Raw genomic sequence first — 22,479 nt, forward strand, 5'->3', positions numbered from 1 at the left:
TCGCGTTAGTTCCCTCACCCAATCTGCTCTTTTCTTATCCCTTAACGTTACACCCATCATTCTTCTTTATATAGCTCGCTGCGTCGTCCTCAATTTAAGTAGAACCCTTTCCGTAAGCCTCCAGGTTTCTGTCCCGTACGTGAGCACTGGTTAGACACAGCTGTTATACACTTTTCTCTTGAAGGATAATGACAACCTTCTGCTCATGATCTGAGAATGTTTGCCAAATGCACCCCAGCCCATTCTTATTCTTCTGATTATTTCAGCCTCATGATCCTGATCCGCCGTCACTACCTGTGCTAAGTAGATGTATTCCCTTACCACTTCTAGTGCCTCGCTACCTATCGGAAACTGCTGTTCTCTTCCGAGACTGTTAAACATTACTTTAGTTTTCTGCGGATTAATTTTTAGACCCACACTTCTGTTTTACCTTTCCAGGTCAGTGAGCATGCATTGCAATTGGTCCCCTGAGTTACTAACCAAGGCAATATCATCAGCGAATGGCAAGTTACTAAGGTATTCTCCATTAACTCTTATCCCCAATTCTTCCGAATCCAGGTCTCTGAATACCTCCTGTAAACACGCTGTGAATAGCATTGGAGAGATCGTATCTCCCTGACTGATGCCTTTCTTTATTGGGATTTTGTTGCTGTGGAACCGCTATAGATATCTCTCAGTATTTTTACATACGGCTTGTCTACACCCTGATTCCGTAATGCCTCAATGACTGGTGAGGTTTCGACTGAATCAAAAGCTTTCTCGTAATCAATGAAAGCTATATATAAGGGTTGGTTATATTCAGCACATTTCTCTGTCACCTGATTGATAGTGGGAATATGGTCTATTGTTGAGTATCCTTTACAGAATCCTGCCTGGTCCTTTGGTTGACAGAAGTCTAAGGTGTTCCTGATTCTATTTGCAATTACCTTAGTAAATACTTTGTAGGCAACGGACAGTAAGCTGATCGTTCTATGATATTTCAAGTCATTGACGTCCTTTTTCTTATGGATTAGGATTATGTTAGCATTCTTCCAAGATTCCGGTATGCTCGAAATCATCAGGCATTGCATATACAGGGTGGCCAGTTTTTCTAAAACAATCTGCCCACCTTGCTTCAACAAATCTGCTGTTACCTGATCCTCCCCAGCTGCCTTCCCTCTTTGCATAGCTCTCAAGGCTTTCTTTACTTCTTCCAATGTTACTTGTGGGATTTCGAATTCCTCTAGACTATTCTCTCTTCTCTTATCGTCGTGGGTGCCACTGCTACTGTATAAATCTCTATAGAACTCCTCAGCCACTTGAGCTATCTCATCCATGTTAGTAACGATATTGCCGGCTTTGTCTCTTAACGCATACATCTGATTCTTGCCAATTCCTAGTTTCTTCTTCACTGCTTTTAGGCTTTCTGTGTTCCTGAGAGCATGTTCAATTCTATCCATATTATACTTCCTTATGTCAGCTGTCTTATGCTTGTTGATTAACTTGGAAAGTTCTGCCAGTTCTCTTCTAGCTGTAGGCTTAGAGGCTTTCATACATTGGCGTTTCTTGATCAAATCTTTCGTCTCCTGCGATAACTTACTGGCATCCTGTCTAACGGAGTTACCACCGACTTCTATTGCACACTCCTTAATGATGCCCATAAGATTGTCGTTCATATCTTCAACACTAAGGTCCTCTTCTTGAGTTAAAGCCGAGTACCTGTTCTGTAGCTTGATCCGGAATTCCTCTATTTTCCCTCTTACCGCTAACTCATTGATCGGCTTCTTGTGTACCAGCTTCTTCCGTTCCCTCCTCAAGTCTAGGCTAATTCGAGTTCTTACCATCCTATGGTCACTGCAGCTCACCTTGCCGAGCACGTCCACATCTTTTATGATGCCAGGGTTAGTGCAGAGTATAAAGTCTATTTCATTTCTAGTCTCGCCATTTGGGCTCCTCCACGTCCACTTTCGGCTCTCCTGCTTGCGGAAGAAGGTATTCATTATCCGCATATTATTCTGTTCTGCAAACTCTACTAAGAACTCTCCCCTGCTATTCCTAGAGCCTATGCCATATTCCCCAACTGGCTTGTCTCCAGCCTGCTTCTTGCCTACCTTGGCACTGAAGTCGCCCATCAGTATAGTGTATTTTGTTTTGACTTTACCCATGGCCGATTCCATGTCTTCATAGAAGATTTCGGCTTCCTGGTCATCATGACTGGATGTAGGGGCGTAGACCTGTACGACCTTCAATTTGTACCTCTTGTTATGTTTCACAACAATACCTGCCACCCTCTCGTTAGTGCTCTAGAATTTCTGTATTTTACCAGCTATATTCTTATTAATCAGGAATCCGACTCCTAGTTCCTGTCTCTCCACTAAGCGCCGGTAGCATAGGACGCGCCCGCTTTTTAGCACTGTATATGCTTCTTTTGTCCTCCTAACTTCACTGACCCCTATTATGTCCTATTTACTGCCCTCTAATTCCTCCAATAGCACTGCTAGACCCGCCTCACCAGATAATGTTCTAGCGTTAAACGTCGCCAGGTTCAGATTGCAATGGCGGCCTGTCCAGAGCCAGGGATTCTTAGCACCCTCAGTTGCTTCGCAGCTGCTGGGGTCTGAGGGCCGGGTTTGATTATTGTATTCATGTAGGAGGTTGTGGCCAAGTACTGCACCAGGGTGGCCAATCCTGCTCTGGTGAGGGAGTGCGTTACCGGTTCTGGTCACTGAAATCAGGCCGCACTCCAGGCCTGTTTATGCAATTTTATCAACACACGGAATATTTTTTTTAATCAGGTGGAAAATTTTGCAGCACCGGGATTTGAGCCACGGTCCTCTTGCACGCGAGGCTGATGCTCTACCTCTACCTATATTTCACTATCTTTCACATAACCCTAAAGAAAGAAATCGAGTGAAGAGAGGTCAGGTCAATTTACAGGCCCGGGCCCTCCAACCTATTGCACATGAAAAGTCGCATGCAGCTAGTTTTGCGCTCGGCTGCTGCTGTGTTCGGTTGTCCGTTCTCGCTGACACCAGAGAAGTGGAAGACGTGACAGCGGGACTTTGCTGAGAAACTCATCCACTACTCCTTCAAGGATTTTATTTACATAACGGTGTCCAGTCATTGTGTGATCTAAGAAGGTGGGACCGATTATAGCACCGTTGTAAATTACAAACCCCACATTGACGACCACTGGTATTGGTGCTGATTTCGCTTTATCCAGTGTGGATTGGAATCCCTCCAATAGCGTGCATTATGTAAATATACCTAAGTGTTTCTGCGAAAATTGCCTTCATCTGTGCACATGATGTTGCTCAAAAGTCTGGTGACTCATCGGCTTTTGTGAGGGCCCAATTCTAGAAATCTAGACCATTCTACAGGTCTCTACAGGTCCCTGTTATCCAAGCATTAGTTGAGGTGGTACAGGTGAAAGGCCGTTATTTAGAATCCTCCGAACTTGTGACTTGGAAATTGGTTCCTAGGCAGCCACGTCCCGCACGCTAGCATGAGGGTTTGAAGCCATAAATGCTAGAACATCCATGCGGAGGCTAGGACTGAAAGATAGAGTCCTCTGCCGCTGTTTTTGTCTCAGGTTTTCATAATTTCTGATGATGGTTGATATGTTGCCCCACTTACAAGACGGGTATATATATTTGCGGCCTTCCTCCTGTTGCCATTTGCAGATCCCAAGGCAAGGATTATGTTTTCCTTCTGCTTGTTAGAGAAAGACATGGCAACTGGGACGAAACAAAATGCACTTTTAAACCTTTCACTGTCTTTTTCAATTCACTTTTGTGGTAATAAGTTCAGTGGCAAAAAAAAAAAGAAAAAACATCCATGCACTTTATTTACACTAAGACAACAGCTATCATAGCTTGTTTCCAACTTACACCAAATGTGACGTGTACTAGCTCGATCACAGTGTTTTTCTTTATTTCCTTTATTTTGTTCTGGATAACTCAGAGGGAGCCTGTTCAAGGGCACTGCTTTGTGATCCAGCTGGGCGTGCAGTCACGTGGTATTCTCCATAATTTGCAAAGTTTATTTATCAGTTGGAAAAAAAATTAGTACACAATTAATACGTTCACTGAAAATACTACAGTTAGATGCCCCTTGGCTGTGCCTTCATATGCCTCATTGACACTTTGATAATTAGAATAGTACACCTCGACTTAGATAATTAATCACAATTACCTAATTAAATCTCAGTAAGGAAAAAATTATTGGCAGCTACTCCACTGTACTGTAAACAATATGCACTAGGTTTTCTTTGAGTAACACCTTGCTCTTCTTTTAAATTTTGGTGCCTGATAGTTAATGGGGACACCCTGTATATATTTATGACCTTTGCATGCAAGTGACTGTGTTTCCATCCCTAATATATGTTGTAAATTATTAGAAATATATTTTTTTCCATAAGTTGTTAGCATTACTTACTGGAAAGAGAAGCAATGCCGAGACACACAACATTCACGCGCATTTCACATGCCATTGGTAAAAGGCTCTGCCGAAGGGCTCACTGAAGTCTATAGTTTTTTTTTCATGGTCAAAAAAGCATGCAAAGCAATTTGAAGCGTGGTGAGCATACAGCAACGTATTCTTTCTCTAGGCATAGGTTATCCCAACCTTTAGAAATAATTTTCAATTGGCCAGCTCCATCTCTTTAAAAAATATAATAAACTTTGCCTTCTCTGTATACTTAAATATATTGTGTATTGCGTTTACAGTGGAAATTTAAAACAATGTTGAAGTGAGAAAATATGGATGAGGCAAGAAAGCCGTGAAGGTCTGCACCAAAAATGATGCAGTAAGCTATTAGCCCAGCAAAATTGCAAGTGAAAAAGTTGAGGAAAGTCCAAAGAAGCCTCAAATGGTGTGGGTGACAAAGCTCTGGTAATGGCACTTTAAATGTGTGTTTGGGGGGGGGGGGGGGAGTGTAGCCAATAACTTCATCTTGAGAGGGCAAGGGTGCGCACTGTCACTCTGGTGCCTTTGTTCACTGGACACAATCGAAGAAATACCCCAAGGGCATCCCAGTTCACTGGCCCAGAGAAAGGGGGGGGGGACACTCGTAGACAGGGATTGTCACACTTGACTCACTTGGCACATCTCCGCTCCTGGGATGGCCAAGCAGTTAGCTGGTGCGTCTGTCGAATGGCCTTAGCGGCTAACAGCGGCTCTAAGGCAGTGGCGTAGAACACCCTTTTTCTGGATTTTCTTGGTCTCGAGGTTGGTGGTGGAGTAGCATACATCAACTCTCTAGTAACCAAACGTGTCTTGCCTTGATGTCACTGCTCATCTGTTCAAGGGGATGCATTGTTAGCTTCACAAAGCTGATTCGTCAGAGTAAAGCAGGAGAGGTTCGAAGTTCGTTGCCCTGCTGGCCGATCGTTACAGTGCCTAGTCGCATATCCATAAACACACATCCAATGTGGCAATCATGTCTTGTTTCGGACTCCTGTAATCACTTTCTAGGCTTGCAGCACACGGAAGCATAGCTTTTGAGATGGGCATTTGTTGCTCCGAGGAAACCATTGCTGCAGGGATGGTTGACTCAAAACTTTTGCAGCTTTAGAAATTGCTTTTGGTGCCTTTAGCACATGACAGCATGTCGTGGGCACGACAAATGGTGCAGTAGTGTTTCCTGCATACCATGCACACACTCCACATGCAGAGCACACAACGGTGCTCTACCCACGCAAGCTTTGCATACAATAATGACTTCTGCCTCGGCTGACACTTTTCTAGTTTTTTTCTACATTTATTAGCCATAGAGGCCCCAAGTACAATCTTGAAATGACTGGAAACTTTGTTACGTAGAACTGTGCCACAAATTACTTTGTTAAGTCGCAATAAAAAAATTAATGGTTTTCAATAGAGCGAAGATCAGGAAAAGGAAATAGTTTGTTACTTCATGCATTTCATTAAATCGAGGTTTGTTATATCAAGATTCAGCTGTATAACAATATGTTATGCCTGCATGTCAGATACATCTCACCAAATTTTGCCTTCTGGATGGCATTCTCCATGCAGACTGAGCTTGACATCCGGGCTGCTGAAATCCCTTAAATGAAAGATGCCGAGATGGGGCGAAAAGTTTTCATACGCAATTTTGTATCTGCTGCCGTTACCGCACAGTACGTCCCGCCTGCGCAATGATTGTGAAAGCCACAGAGAGCCTCACAAATTGGCACAGTGTGCTACAAGATGGCGCCAACTGCTTCGCATGCACATTGCCGTTGATAGTGATCCATACACATCCAGAGAAGAGAGAGAGAGAAAAAAAAGCAAAGAGTGAAAGCAAAGCAATGTGGGGGTGCCCACCCTTTCTACAATCTCTCTCTCTCTCTCAGCGTGGAAATGCACCGCAGCAGCAGCAATGGAGCAGCGAACAGCCCAATTTGTAGAAGATGGCACTGAAAAAGCACAAAGCTGTGTCGATTGAGACGAAGCTGCAAATATTGCAAGAATAATTGAAGTGGTAGCTCGCGCAGTTGATTATACAGACAATTCTGAAAACTGGGAGCGCCGCAGTCATGAGGGCTCAAACCAGTTGCCATGCCAACCAATGCAAGAAGGGTTAGGGACCCTCTTCCATCATAAACAACTGTTTCAACAAGGAAGGGAGTTAACCAAGCGGCCCAATTTTTATTAATCATATCATAAGCCCACAAACATTGACACCAAGGACTACATAGGGGGAAGTACTTGCACTTAATAAATGAATTAATGAAATGATAAATTAATGGAAATGAAGGTGGATGAAAAAACAACTTGCCGCACGTGGGAAATGATCCCATGTCATCGCATTACGCGTGCGATGCTCTACCAATAAACGGCGCCATGGTAGCTTGATTGGTAGAGCATCGCACGCGTAATGCGAAGACGTGGGATCATTCCCCACCTGCGGCAAGTTGTTTTTTCATCCACCTTCATTTCCATTAATTTATCATTTCATTAATTCATTTATTAAGTGCAAGTAATTTCCCCTATGTAGTCCTTGGTGTCAATGTATGTGGGCTTCTTATGATATGTTTCAAGAAGGCAAGTTTTGTCCGCCAGGGTGAAATCCCCCTTTTTGTGAAACCGAAAAGGTGGAAGCCGCTGACATTATCGAGCCCTGAAAGCACATCACTACTAACGATGAAACAGGTGGTGCTCCGATGAAGAAGTTTCAGAGTGCAGGTAGTGATGCCTTGTTCTGCAAAGAGATTTCTGACAAGGCGATCACTGTCATGACAGATGGTGGCATTTTGCGATGGAGATGACGACGAGATTGACAAGGGCCCCTCTTTGAATTTCACGCAGAGTGCACTGTTGTCGATTGAGTCGCTCATTGACTTTGTGCACATTGAACAATTGCCGCCAGTGTTGGCACAGCAGCTAGATTCAATGCACATCGGGGTTGCAAACCTGAAACTGCTGCAAAAGCAAGTGCAGATTTATGATGGTTTCAGTGCACTAGCACCTGACGTGCTGTTTAGAGTTATAAATAAATGTTTCATTAATGCGAAAGCATTATATGTTCCTCGAGGCAGAAAAGCCGGCGTTCTCCGCAACTAATGGTAACAAAGATCATCATCATCAATGACATCATCAGCTTATTCTACGACGTCAATAGTAATACAGAAATAAAGTTAGAACAAGTTAGAGTAAGGTGACTTAAAGTGGAGTAAAGTGAACTGAGGTGCATTAAAATGGATTAAGGTGGATTACGGTTGGTACAAATTAGAGCAAAGTGGATTAAGGTAGAGTTATTAGAGATATGGTGACAATGTATGACGTCACAAATCATGGATGTAATTAAGTAATAATTCTTTTGCTTGAAATCACGTAAGTGCATTTAAGTGACTCAATATTTTTCACAGCCTACTTTCTACAACATATATACTAATCTAGCACAAATGGCAAATTTGTGTTCGGAGCCTCAAAGGTATGTTCGGCTGCTTTGTTTTATGGCACTCCAGACGTACCACTGATTGGTTATAATGACAGGATTTTTCGTTCTTGAAATTGTTAGAAGTGGACGGCACTGTATTCGAAATAAAGTACAATGAAGCCTATTTTCTTTACCACAGGAATATCAAATATGTCAGACGCTTTACAAATAAAAAAATTGTTCATTTCTGTGTCATCCATTCAAATGAATGAAACTTCAGATAAATGAAGCAAGTTCTGCTACCTCTTAGTCTTCTGTTTAAGCGTAGTCTGCTATATCTTTGGATACAACAGCCAATTTTTCTCACTTTGTTTTGTCTGCCTATATTACCAATGCAACAAATACTGCTTTTAATGAACCTGGCTGTAACGATTATAGGCTACAATGGCCACATTTCTGGAAAAATTTTAACTAGACGGTGTGAATACAATGTACGTTTCTGTGGAGCTGCGCACGTGCAGCGGTGCACTGCGCGCAACCGCTTCCAGCCACTCGCAGACTGTGCGAAAATGCATTTTTACATCCAAGCTGTTAAGGGCTAGTACCCCGAGGATCGTGTCCGTGTGCGTGTCCCGCAATGGCTTTCCGCGCAATACGCAACGGAGAGTTTTCGTGTTGACAATGCAAGCAGCCACCCACCACTGTTGGCCTAGTGACAAGCAAGTGCCGAAAATGCCACTAGGCCCAGCTAGGTCAGCTTCGAAGCCATAGCATACGGTGCTTAAAGAAGAACCACAGACAATTGCAGATGCCAATGCTTGATAATGCTCTGTGTCTGATCACAATAATTCGCGCTTAAAGGGCAATAGGCTGTTATTCACAGTGTACAGAGTGCAAGGCGTGTGATATGGCTGATCTGTCTGAGCTGTGATATGGCCGAGCAAAGCCAGATGCAGGCTGAAAGTTGAACTTGCCTTGTACCGCAGCTCTCGTTTGTGCTGCAGCTTTTGCAGTGGTCATTGCTTGTTACAAAAGATAAAACTAAGGCACTTTGTTTTACCAACCACTGTGGTGTATGAAAAATAGCAGTCGATGTTTGCATCAGTGGTTATCAGTCAGGTGATCAGCACGATGGGAGCCGACCATTATTTTTGCTGCTGTGCAAGTGTATATATGCTCTAATGCAATGAAATTAACATTTTAAATTTTGCCATTGTGGGCATGTCTCGCTGTCAAGACATCATGCCATGTGGTTGTATGACTACCACCTAACCCAGTTGTTACTTACTTATTTTGATTTCGATTTTCTCATCGTCCTTGCAATTTCCTTCGGGTTAGACAACGATACGTGCAAAGTTCTGCCATTTCAAAACATACTGCAACCCCAATTTTGAATGGAACAAGCTTTGGATGTAATAGATCTTTTCCGCAGGATTATGATGGTTTGCTGTAACAAGCATTAACTTCACGTGGTGAACCTGATTCTTTTCTGTTATTGTGCGCAAATCTGAAAACAAAGAATACATTTGGAAACCTGCTCAAGTCTACAAGATCTAACCATCCAGAGGTAGTATTTCTTGAGTGATCACTTTCAAAAATATGATCACTTTCGTGAGACTTTGCAAGACTTGTCGCTAGACACATCAGGTATACGGGTGACAGTGTTTCTAGCACTGTGTAAAGATAGTGAGCCTCGCACAGTACCAGGCATGCAGTAAGCTATAGCATATGCTGCCGAGTCATGCAGTCTTGTAAAAGTGATTGTACCCCCGAAAGTGATTGTTTGAGAATGCCACTCTGGTCTGCTAACACACCATTGGTGCCTACAGCCCTGGCCTGAGTAGCGAAAGGGTAAAAAAATACATGGAGAAATCAGCCAGTTGAAAGATCTCTTCTAGCAAGCTTGGCAAACATTCTTTTCATAGTAACTTCTATGGCACTGCAATCATATAGAGCTAATTAACACATGCCTTTTATTTTTTTTTCAGAGTCGGGTGCATTCCTAAACAATGAAGGTGTTGGGCTCTTCCCTCTTCAAAGCCTGTGTGAGTTTCGGTCATGTTTAAGTGCTTCCAACTCATCAGTGTTTTTTTTTTTGGTACTGTGGTAAAGAAACTGGAGGTTTCTATTTACTGAAAGCTGAAACCAGTACTGAGATTTAGCTTTACATTGCTATTTGCCTTCAGTATTGGAATCAGAAACTGTGGTTGTGCCGAGAAAAACTGAAGGGAGCATGTACACTGGAATCTTGTTGATACAGTTTTCAAGGGGCCACGGAAAGAAAAAAAAACTTGACAACCGGGGAACATTACAGTGCCGAAGGTCGCAAATTGCCACAGCACCATTAGAAACAGCACTGAAGGGCTGCTAGTAGAGTTATTAGACGTCTCAGCACTCATACTCTGACCAAAGATGGCGCATGCGTGTATGCTAATTAGGGGACATGTACTATGTTCCGTGGCCTCTACACGCTTAATATGTTTTGCCACAATATTTTGCACATGCTTTACCACAGAACACAGCTGTACTGCGACGAAGCTGACTTCAAGAAACTGACTACACTGAGACACGCTTATTAGGACTGCGACTGTGTACTTCTAGCATATAAGGGTGGGGCCATAAAGTAGGACTTGACTGCCTTAACCACAAGTATGCAGCGTCATGTTAATTTTTTGTGCAATGCTGTTTCAAAGAAATTTTGAAAAGCAAGTTCAGTAAGAGTACAGTCGAACCCGACTATATTGAACCCGTTTACATCGAATTATTCTATATATCGAACAATTTCTGGACAAGGTATAGTTACAATGAGTATAATTAACAAAAATTCCGCTTACATCGAACAAAAGTAGCAGCGACTCCCGATATATCGAACGTCAAGCTGCGGAAAAATGCCCCCACAGGTTGGCTTTCCCTCGCGGTGGCGGGTAAACCCGGTGGCGCGGCTCCATCCAACCGGTCTCCCTACTGTGACTGCGCTGCGTTGAGCGAGCCGTCGACACCCCCCTTCAAAAAATGATCCTGGCCCACCCACAGCGCTTGCTCAGACAGCCAATCAGAGGCTCTTGTGCCCTCGTCGTGCTTGATGGTGAAAGTGCGAGTTGTCGCGCTGCTTTTCTGCTTAATTGTGTGTGTGTCGTGTGGGCCTTCTCCGGCACTGTTGCCGTGATGAAGTGGCAGAATTCGCCTTTCGTCGTGAAGCTCGAAATCATAAATAGGGTCGAAAGCAGTGACAAGTCGGATATCCCCGCAGTGTGCAAGATTCCGAGGAGCACTCTCAGCATGATCTTGAAGAATATGGGGAGATTAGGGCTAAAGCAGCCAAACTCGCGACCTGGCACCCGACGCGTATGCACGGCCGTATACGAGTGGTTCATCCGAAATTGCTTCAGCCATGCCGGCTTCTCCGTGCTCGGTGTTGACTGATGAATGCAATGAAGTCGTTGCCAGTGTTGCCGAAGTTTGGATCGAGCTGTCAGAATTTCCGGGAAGCTGTTGACGAATCAATGGTGTACGAGTTTGTGAGTGCAAATGATGGTGTCGCGACCACGGGAGAGCCCGAAAACGAAGACTACATTGCCGACATTGCACCAAGCAAAAGTGAAATGGGGCACAATGAGCAAAGCAGCGATGGTCCTTTGCCCACGTCCTCCAAAGTGATTGGCGCGCTCGCACTAGTCCAGTGCTTTTGCGCGAATGCGGAAGGTTGCGGCCTCAGCTGCTCCGACTCCTTAGACAATGTGCAGAAGTGCATGCGTCACAGGCAGCGAAATTGCCCAAGCAGAAGAAAATGCAGGACTATTTCATGTGAAACTAAGCTAATTGCTTCAATAAAGTGATTTTATAAATGGTATGTGCTTTTATGACATCCAATTATTTAGCAGGCTCATATCGAATTATGCTCTATATCAAACTGATAAGCGTTTCTTTATGAGTTCGATATAGCCTGGTTCGACTGTGCTATTAAAAAGAAATTGTGAAACAGTTTGTGTGAACCTATTTTCAGAGCTTCCAGCTGTTGTGTGTGTATGTACATACATACATACATACATACATACATACATACATACATACATACATACATACATACATACATACATACATACATACACAGTGGAACACACTTATAACGATACCGGTTTTAACAACATATCCATTACAACAGTGAGAAGCTGCTGCATTGTCAACTTTTGTATGTTTTTCATGGTGAAATAACTCGCTTACTACAATGCCCCGATGCCGCATTATAGGTTTATTTATTTATTTATTGTCATACTCTCAAGGCCCGGAGGCATTACAGAGAGGAGTGGTGATTAGTACAAACATATTCGTTAACAATATTCTTGAAGTTTGTGGCGTCAGAAATGGCAGTGACGGAGGCAGGGAGGCGGTTCCAGTCATTCGTCGTTCTTGGTATAAAGGAATCAAAATAAACGTTCGTGCGACAAGTTGGGACTTCAACCTTAAAACGATGATCCGTGCGTGACGATATGTATGATGGAGGGGAGATTAGTTCATCCTTAAGTGTTTCGTTAGAGTAATAGATCTTGTGAAAAAGGCATAGGCGAAAGTATTTACGACGTAACTCTAGGTTAGGCAAGTCAAGGGTTAGTTTCATTGATGAGACACTTGCATGACGAGAATAATTCGAAAGAATAAAACGAGCAGCTCGGTTTTGAATGGATTCGATGGTGTTCTTTAGCTTTAGAGTAGAAGGGTCGAAAATGGAGCATGCATATTCAAGTTTAGGCCTCACTAAGGATTTGTACAGAAATAACTTGACAGCTACAGATGCCGATGAAAAATTACGCCGTAAAAACCCAAGCATGCGATTAGCGTTACCGTAAATGTAATTTATATGAATATTCCATGTAAGATTGTGCGTAATGTAGATACCAAGATATTTATATGATGATACATTTTCTACAGGTATGTTGTTAATATTGTACGTAGGAAGGGTGGTATTTCTTACAACACGGGACACACGCATCGCCTTACATTTATTAGAATTGAGCTTCATTTGGGATCTAGCACACCATGATGTTACTATGCCAATGTCTGATTGAAGAGTATCGCAGTCGCCAGAGTTAGAAATGACACGATAGAGAACACAGTCATCGGCGAATAACTTAATTGATGATTTAATTTGGTCTGGGAGGTCATTAATATAAATTAGAAATAATAATGGTCCTAGAACCGAGCCTTGCGGTACACCGGAGGTTACTCGACCAGTGCAAGAGAAGTATTCGTTAGCATAAACAAATTGGGAACGGTTAGACAAAAAACACTTGATCCAAGCAAGCACGTTAGGATCAATGTTGAGGTTACTTAATTTGGTTAAAAGTAATTCGTGTGAAACAGTATCAAATGCTTTGGCGAAGTCTAAAAAAATGCAGTCAATAATAATGTTAGCATCCATCGCCTGGAATAAATCATTAGTGAATGACAAAAGCTGTGTTTCGCAGGAATAGTATTTTCTAAATCCATGTTGGTAGGGGGTAAAAAATAGGTTTGACTCGAGAAATGAAACCAGTTGTGAGTAAATTATGTGCTCCATTAATTTGCAGGGAACGCTGGTTAGGGATATAGGTCTGTAATTTAGTGGGGAGTACCGACTGCCAGACTTATGTATGGGAATCACCATCCCTGCCTTCCAATCATTCGGAAGGATGGTGGTTTGAAGTGACTGAGCAAAGATTTCGCTCAGAATTATAGATGAATAAGTAATAGTTCCCTTAAGAAATTTCGTGTTGATACCATCTACTCCACTGCATGCAGAAACTTTTGAGGTCTGTATCAACTTTACAACGCCATCAAAGTCAATGGTAATAGGAAGCATTGGAAAATAATGCACATCAGGAAAAACAGCGCTTGCGCACAGCACAGAATCCGAAAATACAGAGATGAACGCGTCATTCAACACTTCACAACAGACACTCCGATCGACAGGTTCGATGTTAAGGTCACACAGCTCAATGGCACTAGATTTTTTACCGTTGACCACACTCCAAAATTTCTGTGGGTTGTCTTTCAAAAAAGAAGGCAACGTGTGCTCATAAAATGTTGTTTTGGACTCTGCTACAGCATTCTTGTAGTCGCTCAGTGCTAGTGTGTAAGCATTCCAACGATCATGATTGCCAGTTAATTTTGCTCGTCGGAAAAGCCTTTTCTTTTTGTTCAGTAAACGTTTAAGACGCGAGTTGAACCAGGGTGCGCGAGAATTAGAATAAATACGTTTTTGCAGGATGTACCGGTTAATTAAGGAGTTGGCTTTCTCTTTGAATATTGACCAGTTTTCTTCAACCGATCGAGTGTGGAAACTTGGAATGTAGTCAGTGATGAAAGTTTCTAGTTGCGGCAAAGGTTATAACGATGCAGTTTGGCTGCTGGGTGTCCAAGCCAAAAGGTAGTAAAATGCCAAATCCTTGAAAAGAAAAAAAGAAAACGAGAAATTCGAGCCGCTGCATGATGAGCCACTGCTCCAACAGCCGCTGCGCGCTCATTTTCTAGCCATCTCTGCGTGTCTCTCTCCCATCGGCCTTGCCCCCCCCCCCCCCCCTCTGAACATGAATTGGTTCCGTGCACAGCTCGGCTGCACCCACAGCTAAAGCCGCCCCACCTTCCGAAATACGAATGGACAGCGCCTACTGCGCTGCTTGCAGGTTGCTCGCATGTTGCTCGCTGGCTCCTCATTCAGCGCAGTTCTGCGAACAGCTTAATTGCTCGCGTTGCTCTTCGTTGTTTGCGTCGAAATCATTCCTGGCCACACGGTTTCTCGTGGCTGATTTGCCCACTGATCATCGGCAGTGCACGAGGTTGCCGGTGAAAGATAACGCACGGCTGTAGATTTGGCAACTAAGTGAGGCGATCGTCATGACCGTACTTGCATAAGATAGTTATGGCAGCGATGACGCGGTAGGGCAGGCTGCCCGATCAGGTGATCGTCGCGAACGTGCTTGCATCGGATAGCGACGGCGACGACAACAGCGATGATGCGGTAGGGCAGGTTGACTCAACGTTGTCCTTACAGGAGGCCCGGCAGATGATTCAGTCGCTCCGGGGCTTCATTTTCACGAGGAACTTTCCGCAGCACTACATGGAGCACCTGGATGCCTTGGAGAAGGATGTCTGCAAGCTTCGCGTAAAGCATGCAAGGCTAAGGGACGTAGGATTTTCTCATGCAAGCTAATGAGAAGTACGTGTCCAGATGCTTGTGGCGATCTCACCTCAGCACTTCTTCCGGATTTCTTAAGCTGACAGGCTGCTGTGGCAGCGTTCTCGCAATTTTTAAATGGCCCCTTTTGGGACTGCCAAAGCAATGCCTCGGTGGTACTCGCATATCGCTTGCCACCCATGACACCCCTTTGCAGTTGTCGTAGCAGTGCCATTCTTTAACGTCGACAGCCACGGCTTGTTACATGCGATCAGAGCACCCAGGAAGCACTTAAACGAGCGAACACAATCAGCAGCTGGATGGAGGAAGCTGGTGGGGAGGGGCACAGGCCTCCCCACCATTATAGTCTTTTCATAACAGCTCAGCCATCCACCTATTTTGATTTTTTCATGCAACCTGGTTATAATAATTATCGGTTATAACAATGGAATTTTTGTGGCACCAGAATATTGTTATAAGTGGGTTCGACTGTATATATATATAGACATAGTTCATTGTCCTATCCTTAAGTGCTGTGTTTCATGGCAAGGTGACAAGTTTTGCTGTATCCCTGCCGCTGTATGCCGCAACTTGGTAGCAAATTACACATTCCAGGGTTTCCTTCAGTTTCTGTAAATCCATATTAAGGACGACTGTTGGAGTAAGCTCTTTGCTATGATATTCTGTCCTTGCTGAACTAAAAGTTCTGTAGGTGCCACGGGCAAAGTTGAAGCGCTTGCCCTAACTGCACCCAGTGTGCTCCTTGGTGTATTTTTTTTAGGTGGGTTTTAATATGGGGAAAATTCAAACTAGAATGTAATACCAATATTTACTAAAAAAAGACACCTTTGAGTATTGAATCAAGTAACCAAATATTTGGTCATTTCTAAACAAAGTTAAATATAAAGCTTGTGTGAAGTTCTTTAGGCAAAAAAAAGAAGGTTCATTTGCATCATTTGATGTGTGTGCAATGCCATTAGGAAATAGAAGTCTGACCTAGTGAGGAGCTTCTAAATGAGAAACAACTGAAAGGAGATTGTATTTGGCACATTATCACGACAGGAATCAAACACAGGAAGAGCACATCACCAGACGCACATAGAGTGTTGTGTTCATCGAACAAGCTAGGTGTAATGTCCTGAATGTATTTCTTTTTTCTTTTTGTCAGGCTCTCACAGCTGTATTCCCAATGCTGAGTCATCGTTCCCCGACAACAACTATGTCCTCAGCTTGGTGGCTCTTCGTGACATCCAACCAGGAGAGGTATGGCTATCTTTGCGATCTCATGTAAAACACAGCATGAAAAATAGAACAAGGGAGTGGACACAGATGCACTACTGACTACCAACTGCTGTACCTATTGCCCTGAAGGCAATATATGCATGAGGAAAGCAATAAAGCTGACTGAACGAAGCTCTAAAAAATGGGAAAGACTACAGTAGAACTTCGTTGGTAGAATCCTGTTACGTATGATTTCCCGGCGCCAATGTTCACGATCGAGAACACAAAGGAATGTCCTAATACAGTTATGCTTCTTTTTTACCAGTTCATACATTCCCAGAGAACACAATCTCTCGGCAGCAACATTCATCGCCAAACTGCAATGTTATGGTACATTTTCCGCTTACTAGGTCCCATGTAAACAGGAAAAGGCAAGAGGCACATGCAATCGAGAACAGTACATAGTCGTCTGCCACAGCAGCTTCCCTGCAGTACTCGCCCGTTTATCTCACATGAAGACACCAATGTGCACTCAGCTTCCTATTCTGGTGCCAGCAAATCTCCTCCTAGATTATCGCACGCCGCATTCACAGCTATCGCCACCAACGCTATTGCGATAGGCATCTCCACCTATTTGCTCCAAAGCACGTGTGACTTAGTGCTGTTGGAAGCATACTGCATGCTTTTAACAGGCGATAACTCAAATGTGCCGCTGTTCTCGGCTGCAGGCAGCATGAAGTGAGCATCTTGCTTCTCTCAGCTGGCATCGTATTCCAGTGTCACCCACAAGCTCGGTTTCATTTCGGTTTCGCAAAGGAAAACAATGTTTCGTTGAATGACAACGTACGGTCGCTCGAATGCTACCAACTCTGCGTGCATCAGCATCTTGCGACGCAGTGATTCGCACCTAGTAGACTCGCCAAAACTTTCTGCCAAGATGCTCCAGCCGAAAAAGCTGCTGACTCATGATGAACGAGGAGAGCACACGTAAGCTTACCGAAGCCATAAAAACAAGTGCTCATCTCAGGCTGCTTGGCCCCTGCCAGCTTTGGACTGCTGTAGGTACTATAAATAAAATAAAAATAAAAAAAACTTCTTGCCCTTTGGATCTGCTCAGCGTGCATAAGTACCACTGACTGCAGCTTGACTGTATTACTTGCTGGGCTTAAGCAGTGCTCGCATGAAGTCTTCCTCGGCCTTGACTTCCTATCTGCTCATTCTATCTTTACTGATTATGAAACCAGTGTACGCTGACACTCTGGGCCACGTAAACTGCATCTGTGCTCCATTGATTAAGCTTGACTGCCACCTGAAGCTGTTAAGCATGTCAGTTTGACATCCTCTGCTTCTATACTCAATGGTGATTACACCTTCACTCTAGCTGTAGGTGTTCTATTAGGCTGGAGTATCACCACTCTCCAACAGCCTTCTCACTGTGACTGACAACGAAGTGTCCCCGCCCATCTTGAACTTCAGCTCGTGTGCACAAATTATCCTGACCAGCCTCTCTTCTATATATGAGTGAGCAGTTTCTGCATTTGCTGTTGATGATTAAAATTCATTGCTACAGCCTCCACCTCATGCAGTTCATCTGGTGACAGTTTGGACAAGATGATTATGTGTAACCTCCTCCTAGGTGATGCCCAGTCCCTTGGAATCACTTGTTATATTAACGAAGAAGGCTGGCCACTGGCACCTATGCGTCGACTACCGTCACTTGAGAAAAGTTGCATAGAAGGACGTCTACCTTCTGCCGCTGATTGATTATGCCATCAGCTGTCTTCATAAGTCGACCTACCTCTCATGCATCATCATCCACACAAGATATATACTGGCTGATTTTTGCTGAAACCCTTACTGCAAAACGACCACATTTTCCAGTTGAGTTATGCCTTTTGGCTTGGCTAGTGTACCAGCCACATCTAAAAAGATGGTCAACTCGCTCTTTCATTGCTAAAAATGACCCAGATGCCTTTGTTGTCTAGATGTTCTTTTTTTTTTACATTTACTTGAGAGGCACTCGAACCACCTGCCAGCTGTTATTGGTGTTTTCCTGCTGAGCTAGCCTTCCTTCGAACTCTTCAAATCAGCATTCTTGGTCACATTGTGTGCGCTTCTCATGTCCAATCTGACCAGGACAACATTTGTGCGTGAAATATTTCCCTTTGCTGCATTTGGCCAAAGACGTCCAGAGTCTTGGACCGTATTCCTATGTTCTGTCAAGAGTTTTGCTGTTGTTACCCATCCTTTAAGCATCTTATTTTCATGGAGTCCTGGACTAGACGCTCTTTTGCATATTTGCCGGGTTGCTCATCACCCCACTCACCTTGGCGTATTTAGACCTTTTGGCATCACTGTAGTTCAAACCTATACCAATGGACACAGGATTGGTGCTGTCCTTGCCAAATGGCAACAAGGACAAGAGCATCTCATGGCCTGCGGCAGTCGCCTCCTCTTACCGTTAGAGTGCAGGTCACGAATGTTCTCAATCACTGGATGCAACTCCCTTAATCCACTTTGGACAGTCACGAAACTTTTGCCATATTTGTGAGCCTGCACCTTTTGTTCACACGGACCCTCATGCCATGGTGTAAAATAGACAGGAGCACCGACACTCTTATCTAGCGATGCATTTGGTGCAACTAATGGCCCAGTGATTAAAGGTGCCCAGTATTGCACTCTGCTCTCTGCCTCCACTCACCTCCTCTCTTCTTCGTGGCTTTTCAAGGCACTTCCTCCTCCTCTCTCCTCTTCTTCCTCTCCTAGCTGTTGGCATCAAATGTGCACGTTGCACAGCGTTCAAGTCGAAAAACAAACGTGTTGAGAACGCTTGCAGCTAAAAAAAATATTAGGTGGCCAAATGGCCTGCTTTTGCCATTGCCATTGCTTGAAGCATTAGTGCCTTTTTCAGCTGCCACTGTGAGGACAAAGTTAAGTAGAAAGCAATATGAAATGCTTGGTACGTTGGTGCCAGTCTGCTCATTCTGGCTGCCAGTAGCATCACTTCAATAAAATGGCAGTTGTTTTAAGCAACGGTCCAGGATAAAGCAAAAGTGTGCTCATGTTCCGGAGGCCTGCGGTGTGCTTTCACTAATTTTAGAGCACTGCTGCCACCAGTCGCCAAAACAAGTGGTGTTGTGCATGGCAAACCCACATGGAAGCTTTAATTGTAGCTCGACATGTTAGCCTGGTCGCATGACTCGCATCATGTATAGCATGCCAGCTGAAGCATGCCATGACACAAGTGGAAGCATGCCACGAGTTTCAGCTCATGAGCACAGACAAGATACGGAAGCACGCACAAGTAAGCAAAGCCATATCAGATTTTTTCTCAGAGTGATATTATGAATGCTGGCAAATGCGAGGCAGTTGTTTATTGCTTTTCATTTTAGTTTATTACTACCAAATTTAACTTCAGTAAAGGTATTGGGGTCGCGCTCCACCACTGGAAAAGCTGGCACTACCGTTGGCGTGACAGGGCACAAGGGGGACAGGGACAGGGCACTTTGACAGGGACAGGGCACTTTGACACGGCAGCCACGTTGGCTGTTTCAAAAGCGCCGAAGCAAGCTGAAAACAAAAGTTTAAAGTCCTACCTGTGCCACAGTTCTGATTAAGTGGTGAGGCTTTACCACCTTGGGTGTCTGCTTGACAACATATGAAAGTGCTGGAATAGGTAGTGGCTACCTTTGGAGGTGTGCAGCGTGGTAAGCTACTGCTCGGTTCCGCAGTGCCGGATGTACGCAGTGAAGCCCGGTGTCAGCCTTATTCACACGTAGCCGCAGGACAAGCAGCTGCGTGAAGCTTGGCTCGCGAAATTTAGAACCAGTAAACGGTCATTGGCTACAATTCGGGTATGCAGCAAGCACTGACGCGAGGAATATTTCTGCTACGGCGCCGGGACTGCGCGATGTTCAGTGAGTAGCAGAAAACGCACACCAAGACGCTCGCCCGCGCCCGCTGTCCGGCTAATGTCATGATGGTTTGGTCTATGGACTTAATTGTTGATGCTACATACTGGCAAGTTCACTGGACTGGAGAGGGAGCGGTAAAACACACATTAAAGAAAGGCATGGCATATATGGTCATGTTTGTGGTATGAAGAATTAATGCACTGGATTATGAAAAAGAAGCAGAGGGAAATCGCATGCTGAGAAGACGGATAAACATACAGTGCGACGCAACTTGAGAAATAGTATTGAAATGTCCAAGAATTTAGCAGACAAAATGAGATTGGATCGTCATGACGGCACATTACAGTCGCCATCATAGGCATCGAAGTCTCTACAACGAAATTATTTTTTAACAGTTCTGATAGCGTCTACGCAACAATGGTTGCTAGTGTGCTGTCAAATGCCCATACAGTCGAACCTCAATATATCGAAGAGCGCGGTGATCGCAAAATAATTCGATATAGCCAGAATTCGGTATATAAAATCACATAGAAAACGTGTCAAAAACTAGCACATATCAATCAATGAACCAATCGTGGCGCAATAGATACTCAAATGAAGCTTCAAACAAAGTATTTATTTCGTTCGCTGAAAGTACTGAAGCAGTGTAGCCTGCTTGATATTGGCAACTGCGTGCTTGACCACGGCGTCCTCAACATAGTCCAAACGGTCCACAAGAGACAGTCCAGTGCCTTCTATTGCGCCGCAGTAGCGGCGTACAATGGCCAAAGCAGCTACAGCCTCAGTTGCAGTCGGGAGTGGGCCAACATCAGCACTTGCTGGATCAGCCTCGGCAGCGTCTTCGTTTGGCCGCTCAGCAGTCACTTCTGCAGCGATCTCCACGTCTGTTAACTCCGCCACTGTTCCAGTGCTGTCGTCACCGCCAACGAAGTCCTCAATGCACATGCTGTGTGGCTCAGCACCGACAAAGCGCTCAAACTGGCTCCAGGTTTCTTCAAGCTGACATTCTTCCTCTGTGCCATCCAACGTCAAATCTTCAGTTGCTTCCTCTGAAGCTTCTTCAATGCGGGTCATGAAACCCGCATGCCGAAAGCAGTGAACTTCTCGGCGCCGAGAATGAACGCAAAGTTCTTGGCCTTCTGCTGTAGCATTGGTCCCGATAAAGGAATATTCCGGGCCCTTATGTCGATAAACCATTTGTACAGCGCCTTCTCGACGTCTTCAAAGGTAGCTTTGCGCACCCGCCGCGCGCCTGAGTGCTGGTTCTGTTCCGCCTTGGCCTTTATGTCACTCTTATTTTTCAGCAGAGTGCTCAAAGTACTCCTTGGGATGTTGAAAGCTTGGGTGACGCTCGACTTCTTTTCTCCATTTTCAACGCTCTGTATCACTTCCAATTTCGCAGCAAATGTCAGGGACGTCTGCTTCTTCGCGTTTGCAGCCATCACACCAACCACGACAGGCCTAAGCCACACACAAACTAACAACGACTGGCGTAGCACAAACGGCAGCACCAAGACGCACGTGTCCTTAACGTCAAACTAGCCAACCTGGCCAAGCCACGGCCACGCCAAGCCGCTGCGTGCATATGCCGCTACGTTCAAATGGCGCCCTCGGTGCAAGAGATGTGGGCAGCTGTCTGGAACGCCCATCGCGCCGCCACTATCTTCGAGAGTGTTGCGGGAAAGCTCGCCTCCTATCAACAGAGCGCACTTGGTCTGGGTAAAGCCCCTTAATCTCCCAAAGTGGCACCATTCACTTCCCTCCTCCTCCGCTCGGCATGGCCTCGACGGTGGCGCCGCCGGTGGTGGGCCTGCCGCAGCAGACGGCGGCTAACACGCTACGGGAAGAAATCCGCGGAAAAGCTTGTTCGAGCCCTGCGGAGCAGTTTTTTCAATACAGATGTTGCTTCGTCAGTCGGTAACTGGCATTAAGAATGTCGTGTTGGAATTGTGGAAGAACTAGAGAAAAGGACTATTATTCAAGGCGTATTTAAGGCGTAAAGTGCGCTCCACCTTGAGAGTTCGTGTTGCTGAAACACGACGCAAGCACGTGGTGTGCTCAAACATGCGCGTAATTACCAAAGTTTCAGGTTTTGACAGCGTGAAAGTGTGTGTACGTGGTTTCGTAGGTTCATTTACGTAGCTGCAGGATACTTTTATTCGGCCGGTGCGTGAGATTCGGACTGTCTGCGGTCAGCGATGCCTGGCAACAGGGTCGCTTTTTTCATTGCGGGGTGCTTTGGTAATCGTGACGATAGAGTGTTTTTTTTGTACAATTACTGCTCCAGGAGGGCACATGTAACGGCTAACGGAGGCCTCTGAAGAGCACGTGACATT

At 44.7% G+C, this 22,479-nt stretch overlaps 2 protein-coding genes across 5 annotated transcripts in view; one reads left to right on the forward strand and one right to left on the reverse strand.

Annotated features, from left to right (window-relative positions):
* Nucleotides 1-22,479, forward strand: part of LOC142573157 (protein-lysine N-trimethyltransferase SMYD5-like) — a 73,554-nt gene that overhangs the window by 45,368 nt on the left and 5,707 nt on the right. For all 4 annotated transcript variants that reach the window (XM_075682710.1, XM_075682713.1, XM_075682712.1 and 1 more), the window contains exons 7-8: nt 9,847-9,903; nt 16,177-16,271. In XM_075682710.1, the coding sequence (XP_075538825.1) occupies nt 9,847-9,903; nt 16,177-16,271 (152 nt within the window). The remainder of the gene's footprint in view (nt 1-9,846; nt 9,904-16,176; nt 16,272-22,479) is intronic.
* LOC142573363 (uncharacterized) lies at nt 20,759-21,340 on the reverse strand. The gene has a single exon (XM_075683008.1). It carries the CDS (start codon nt 21,338-21,340, stop codon nt 20,759-20,761), a length of 582 nt encoding a protein of 193 aa, XP_075539123.1.

This window comes from Dermacentor variabilis, chromosome 2, assembly GCF_050947875.1.
Source record: "Dermacentor variabilis isolate Ectoservices chromosome 2, ASM5094787v1, whole genome shotgun sequence".
Classification (NCBI taxonomy): Eukaryota; Metazoa; Arthropoda; class Arachnida; order Ixodida; family Ixodidae; genus Dermacentor; species Dermacentor variabilis.

What these genes read in the sequence shown, in the direction of transcription:
- LOC142573363 (XM_075683008.1), bottom strand. Translation starts at nt 21,340, where the DNA reads ATGGTTTATCGACATAAGGGCCCGGAATATTCCTTTATCGGGACCAAT.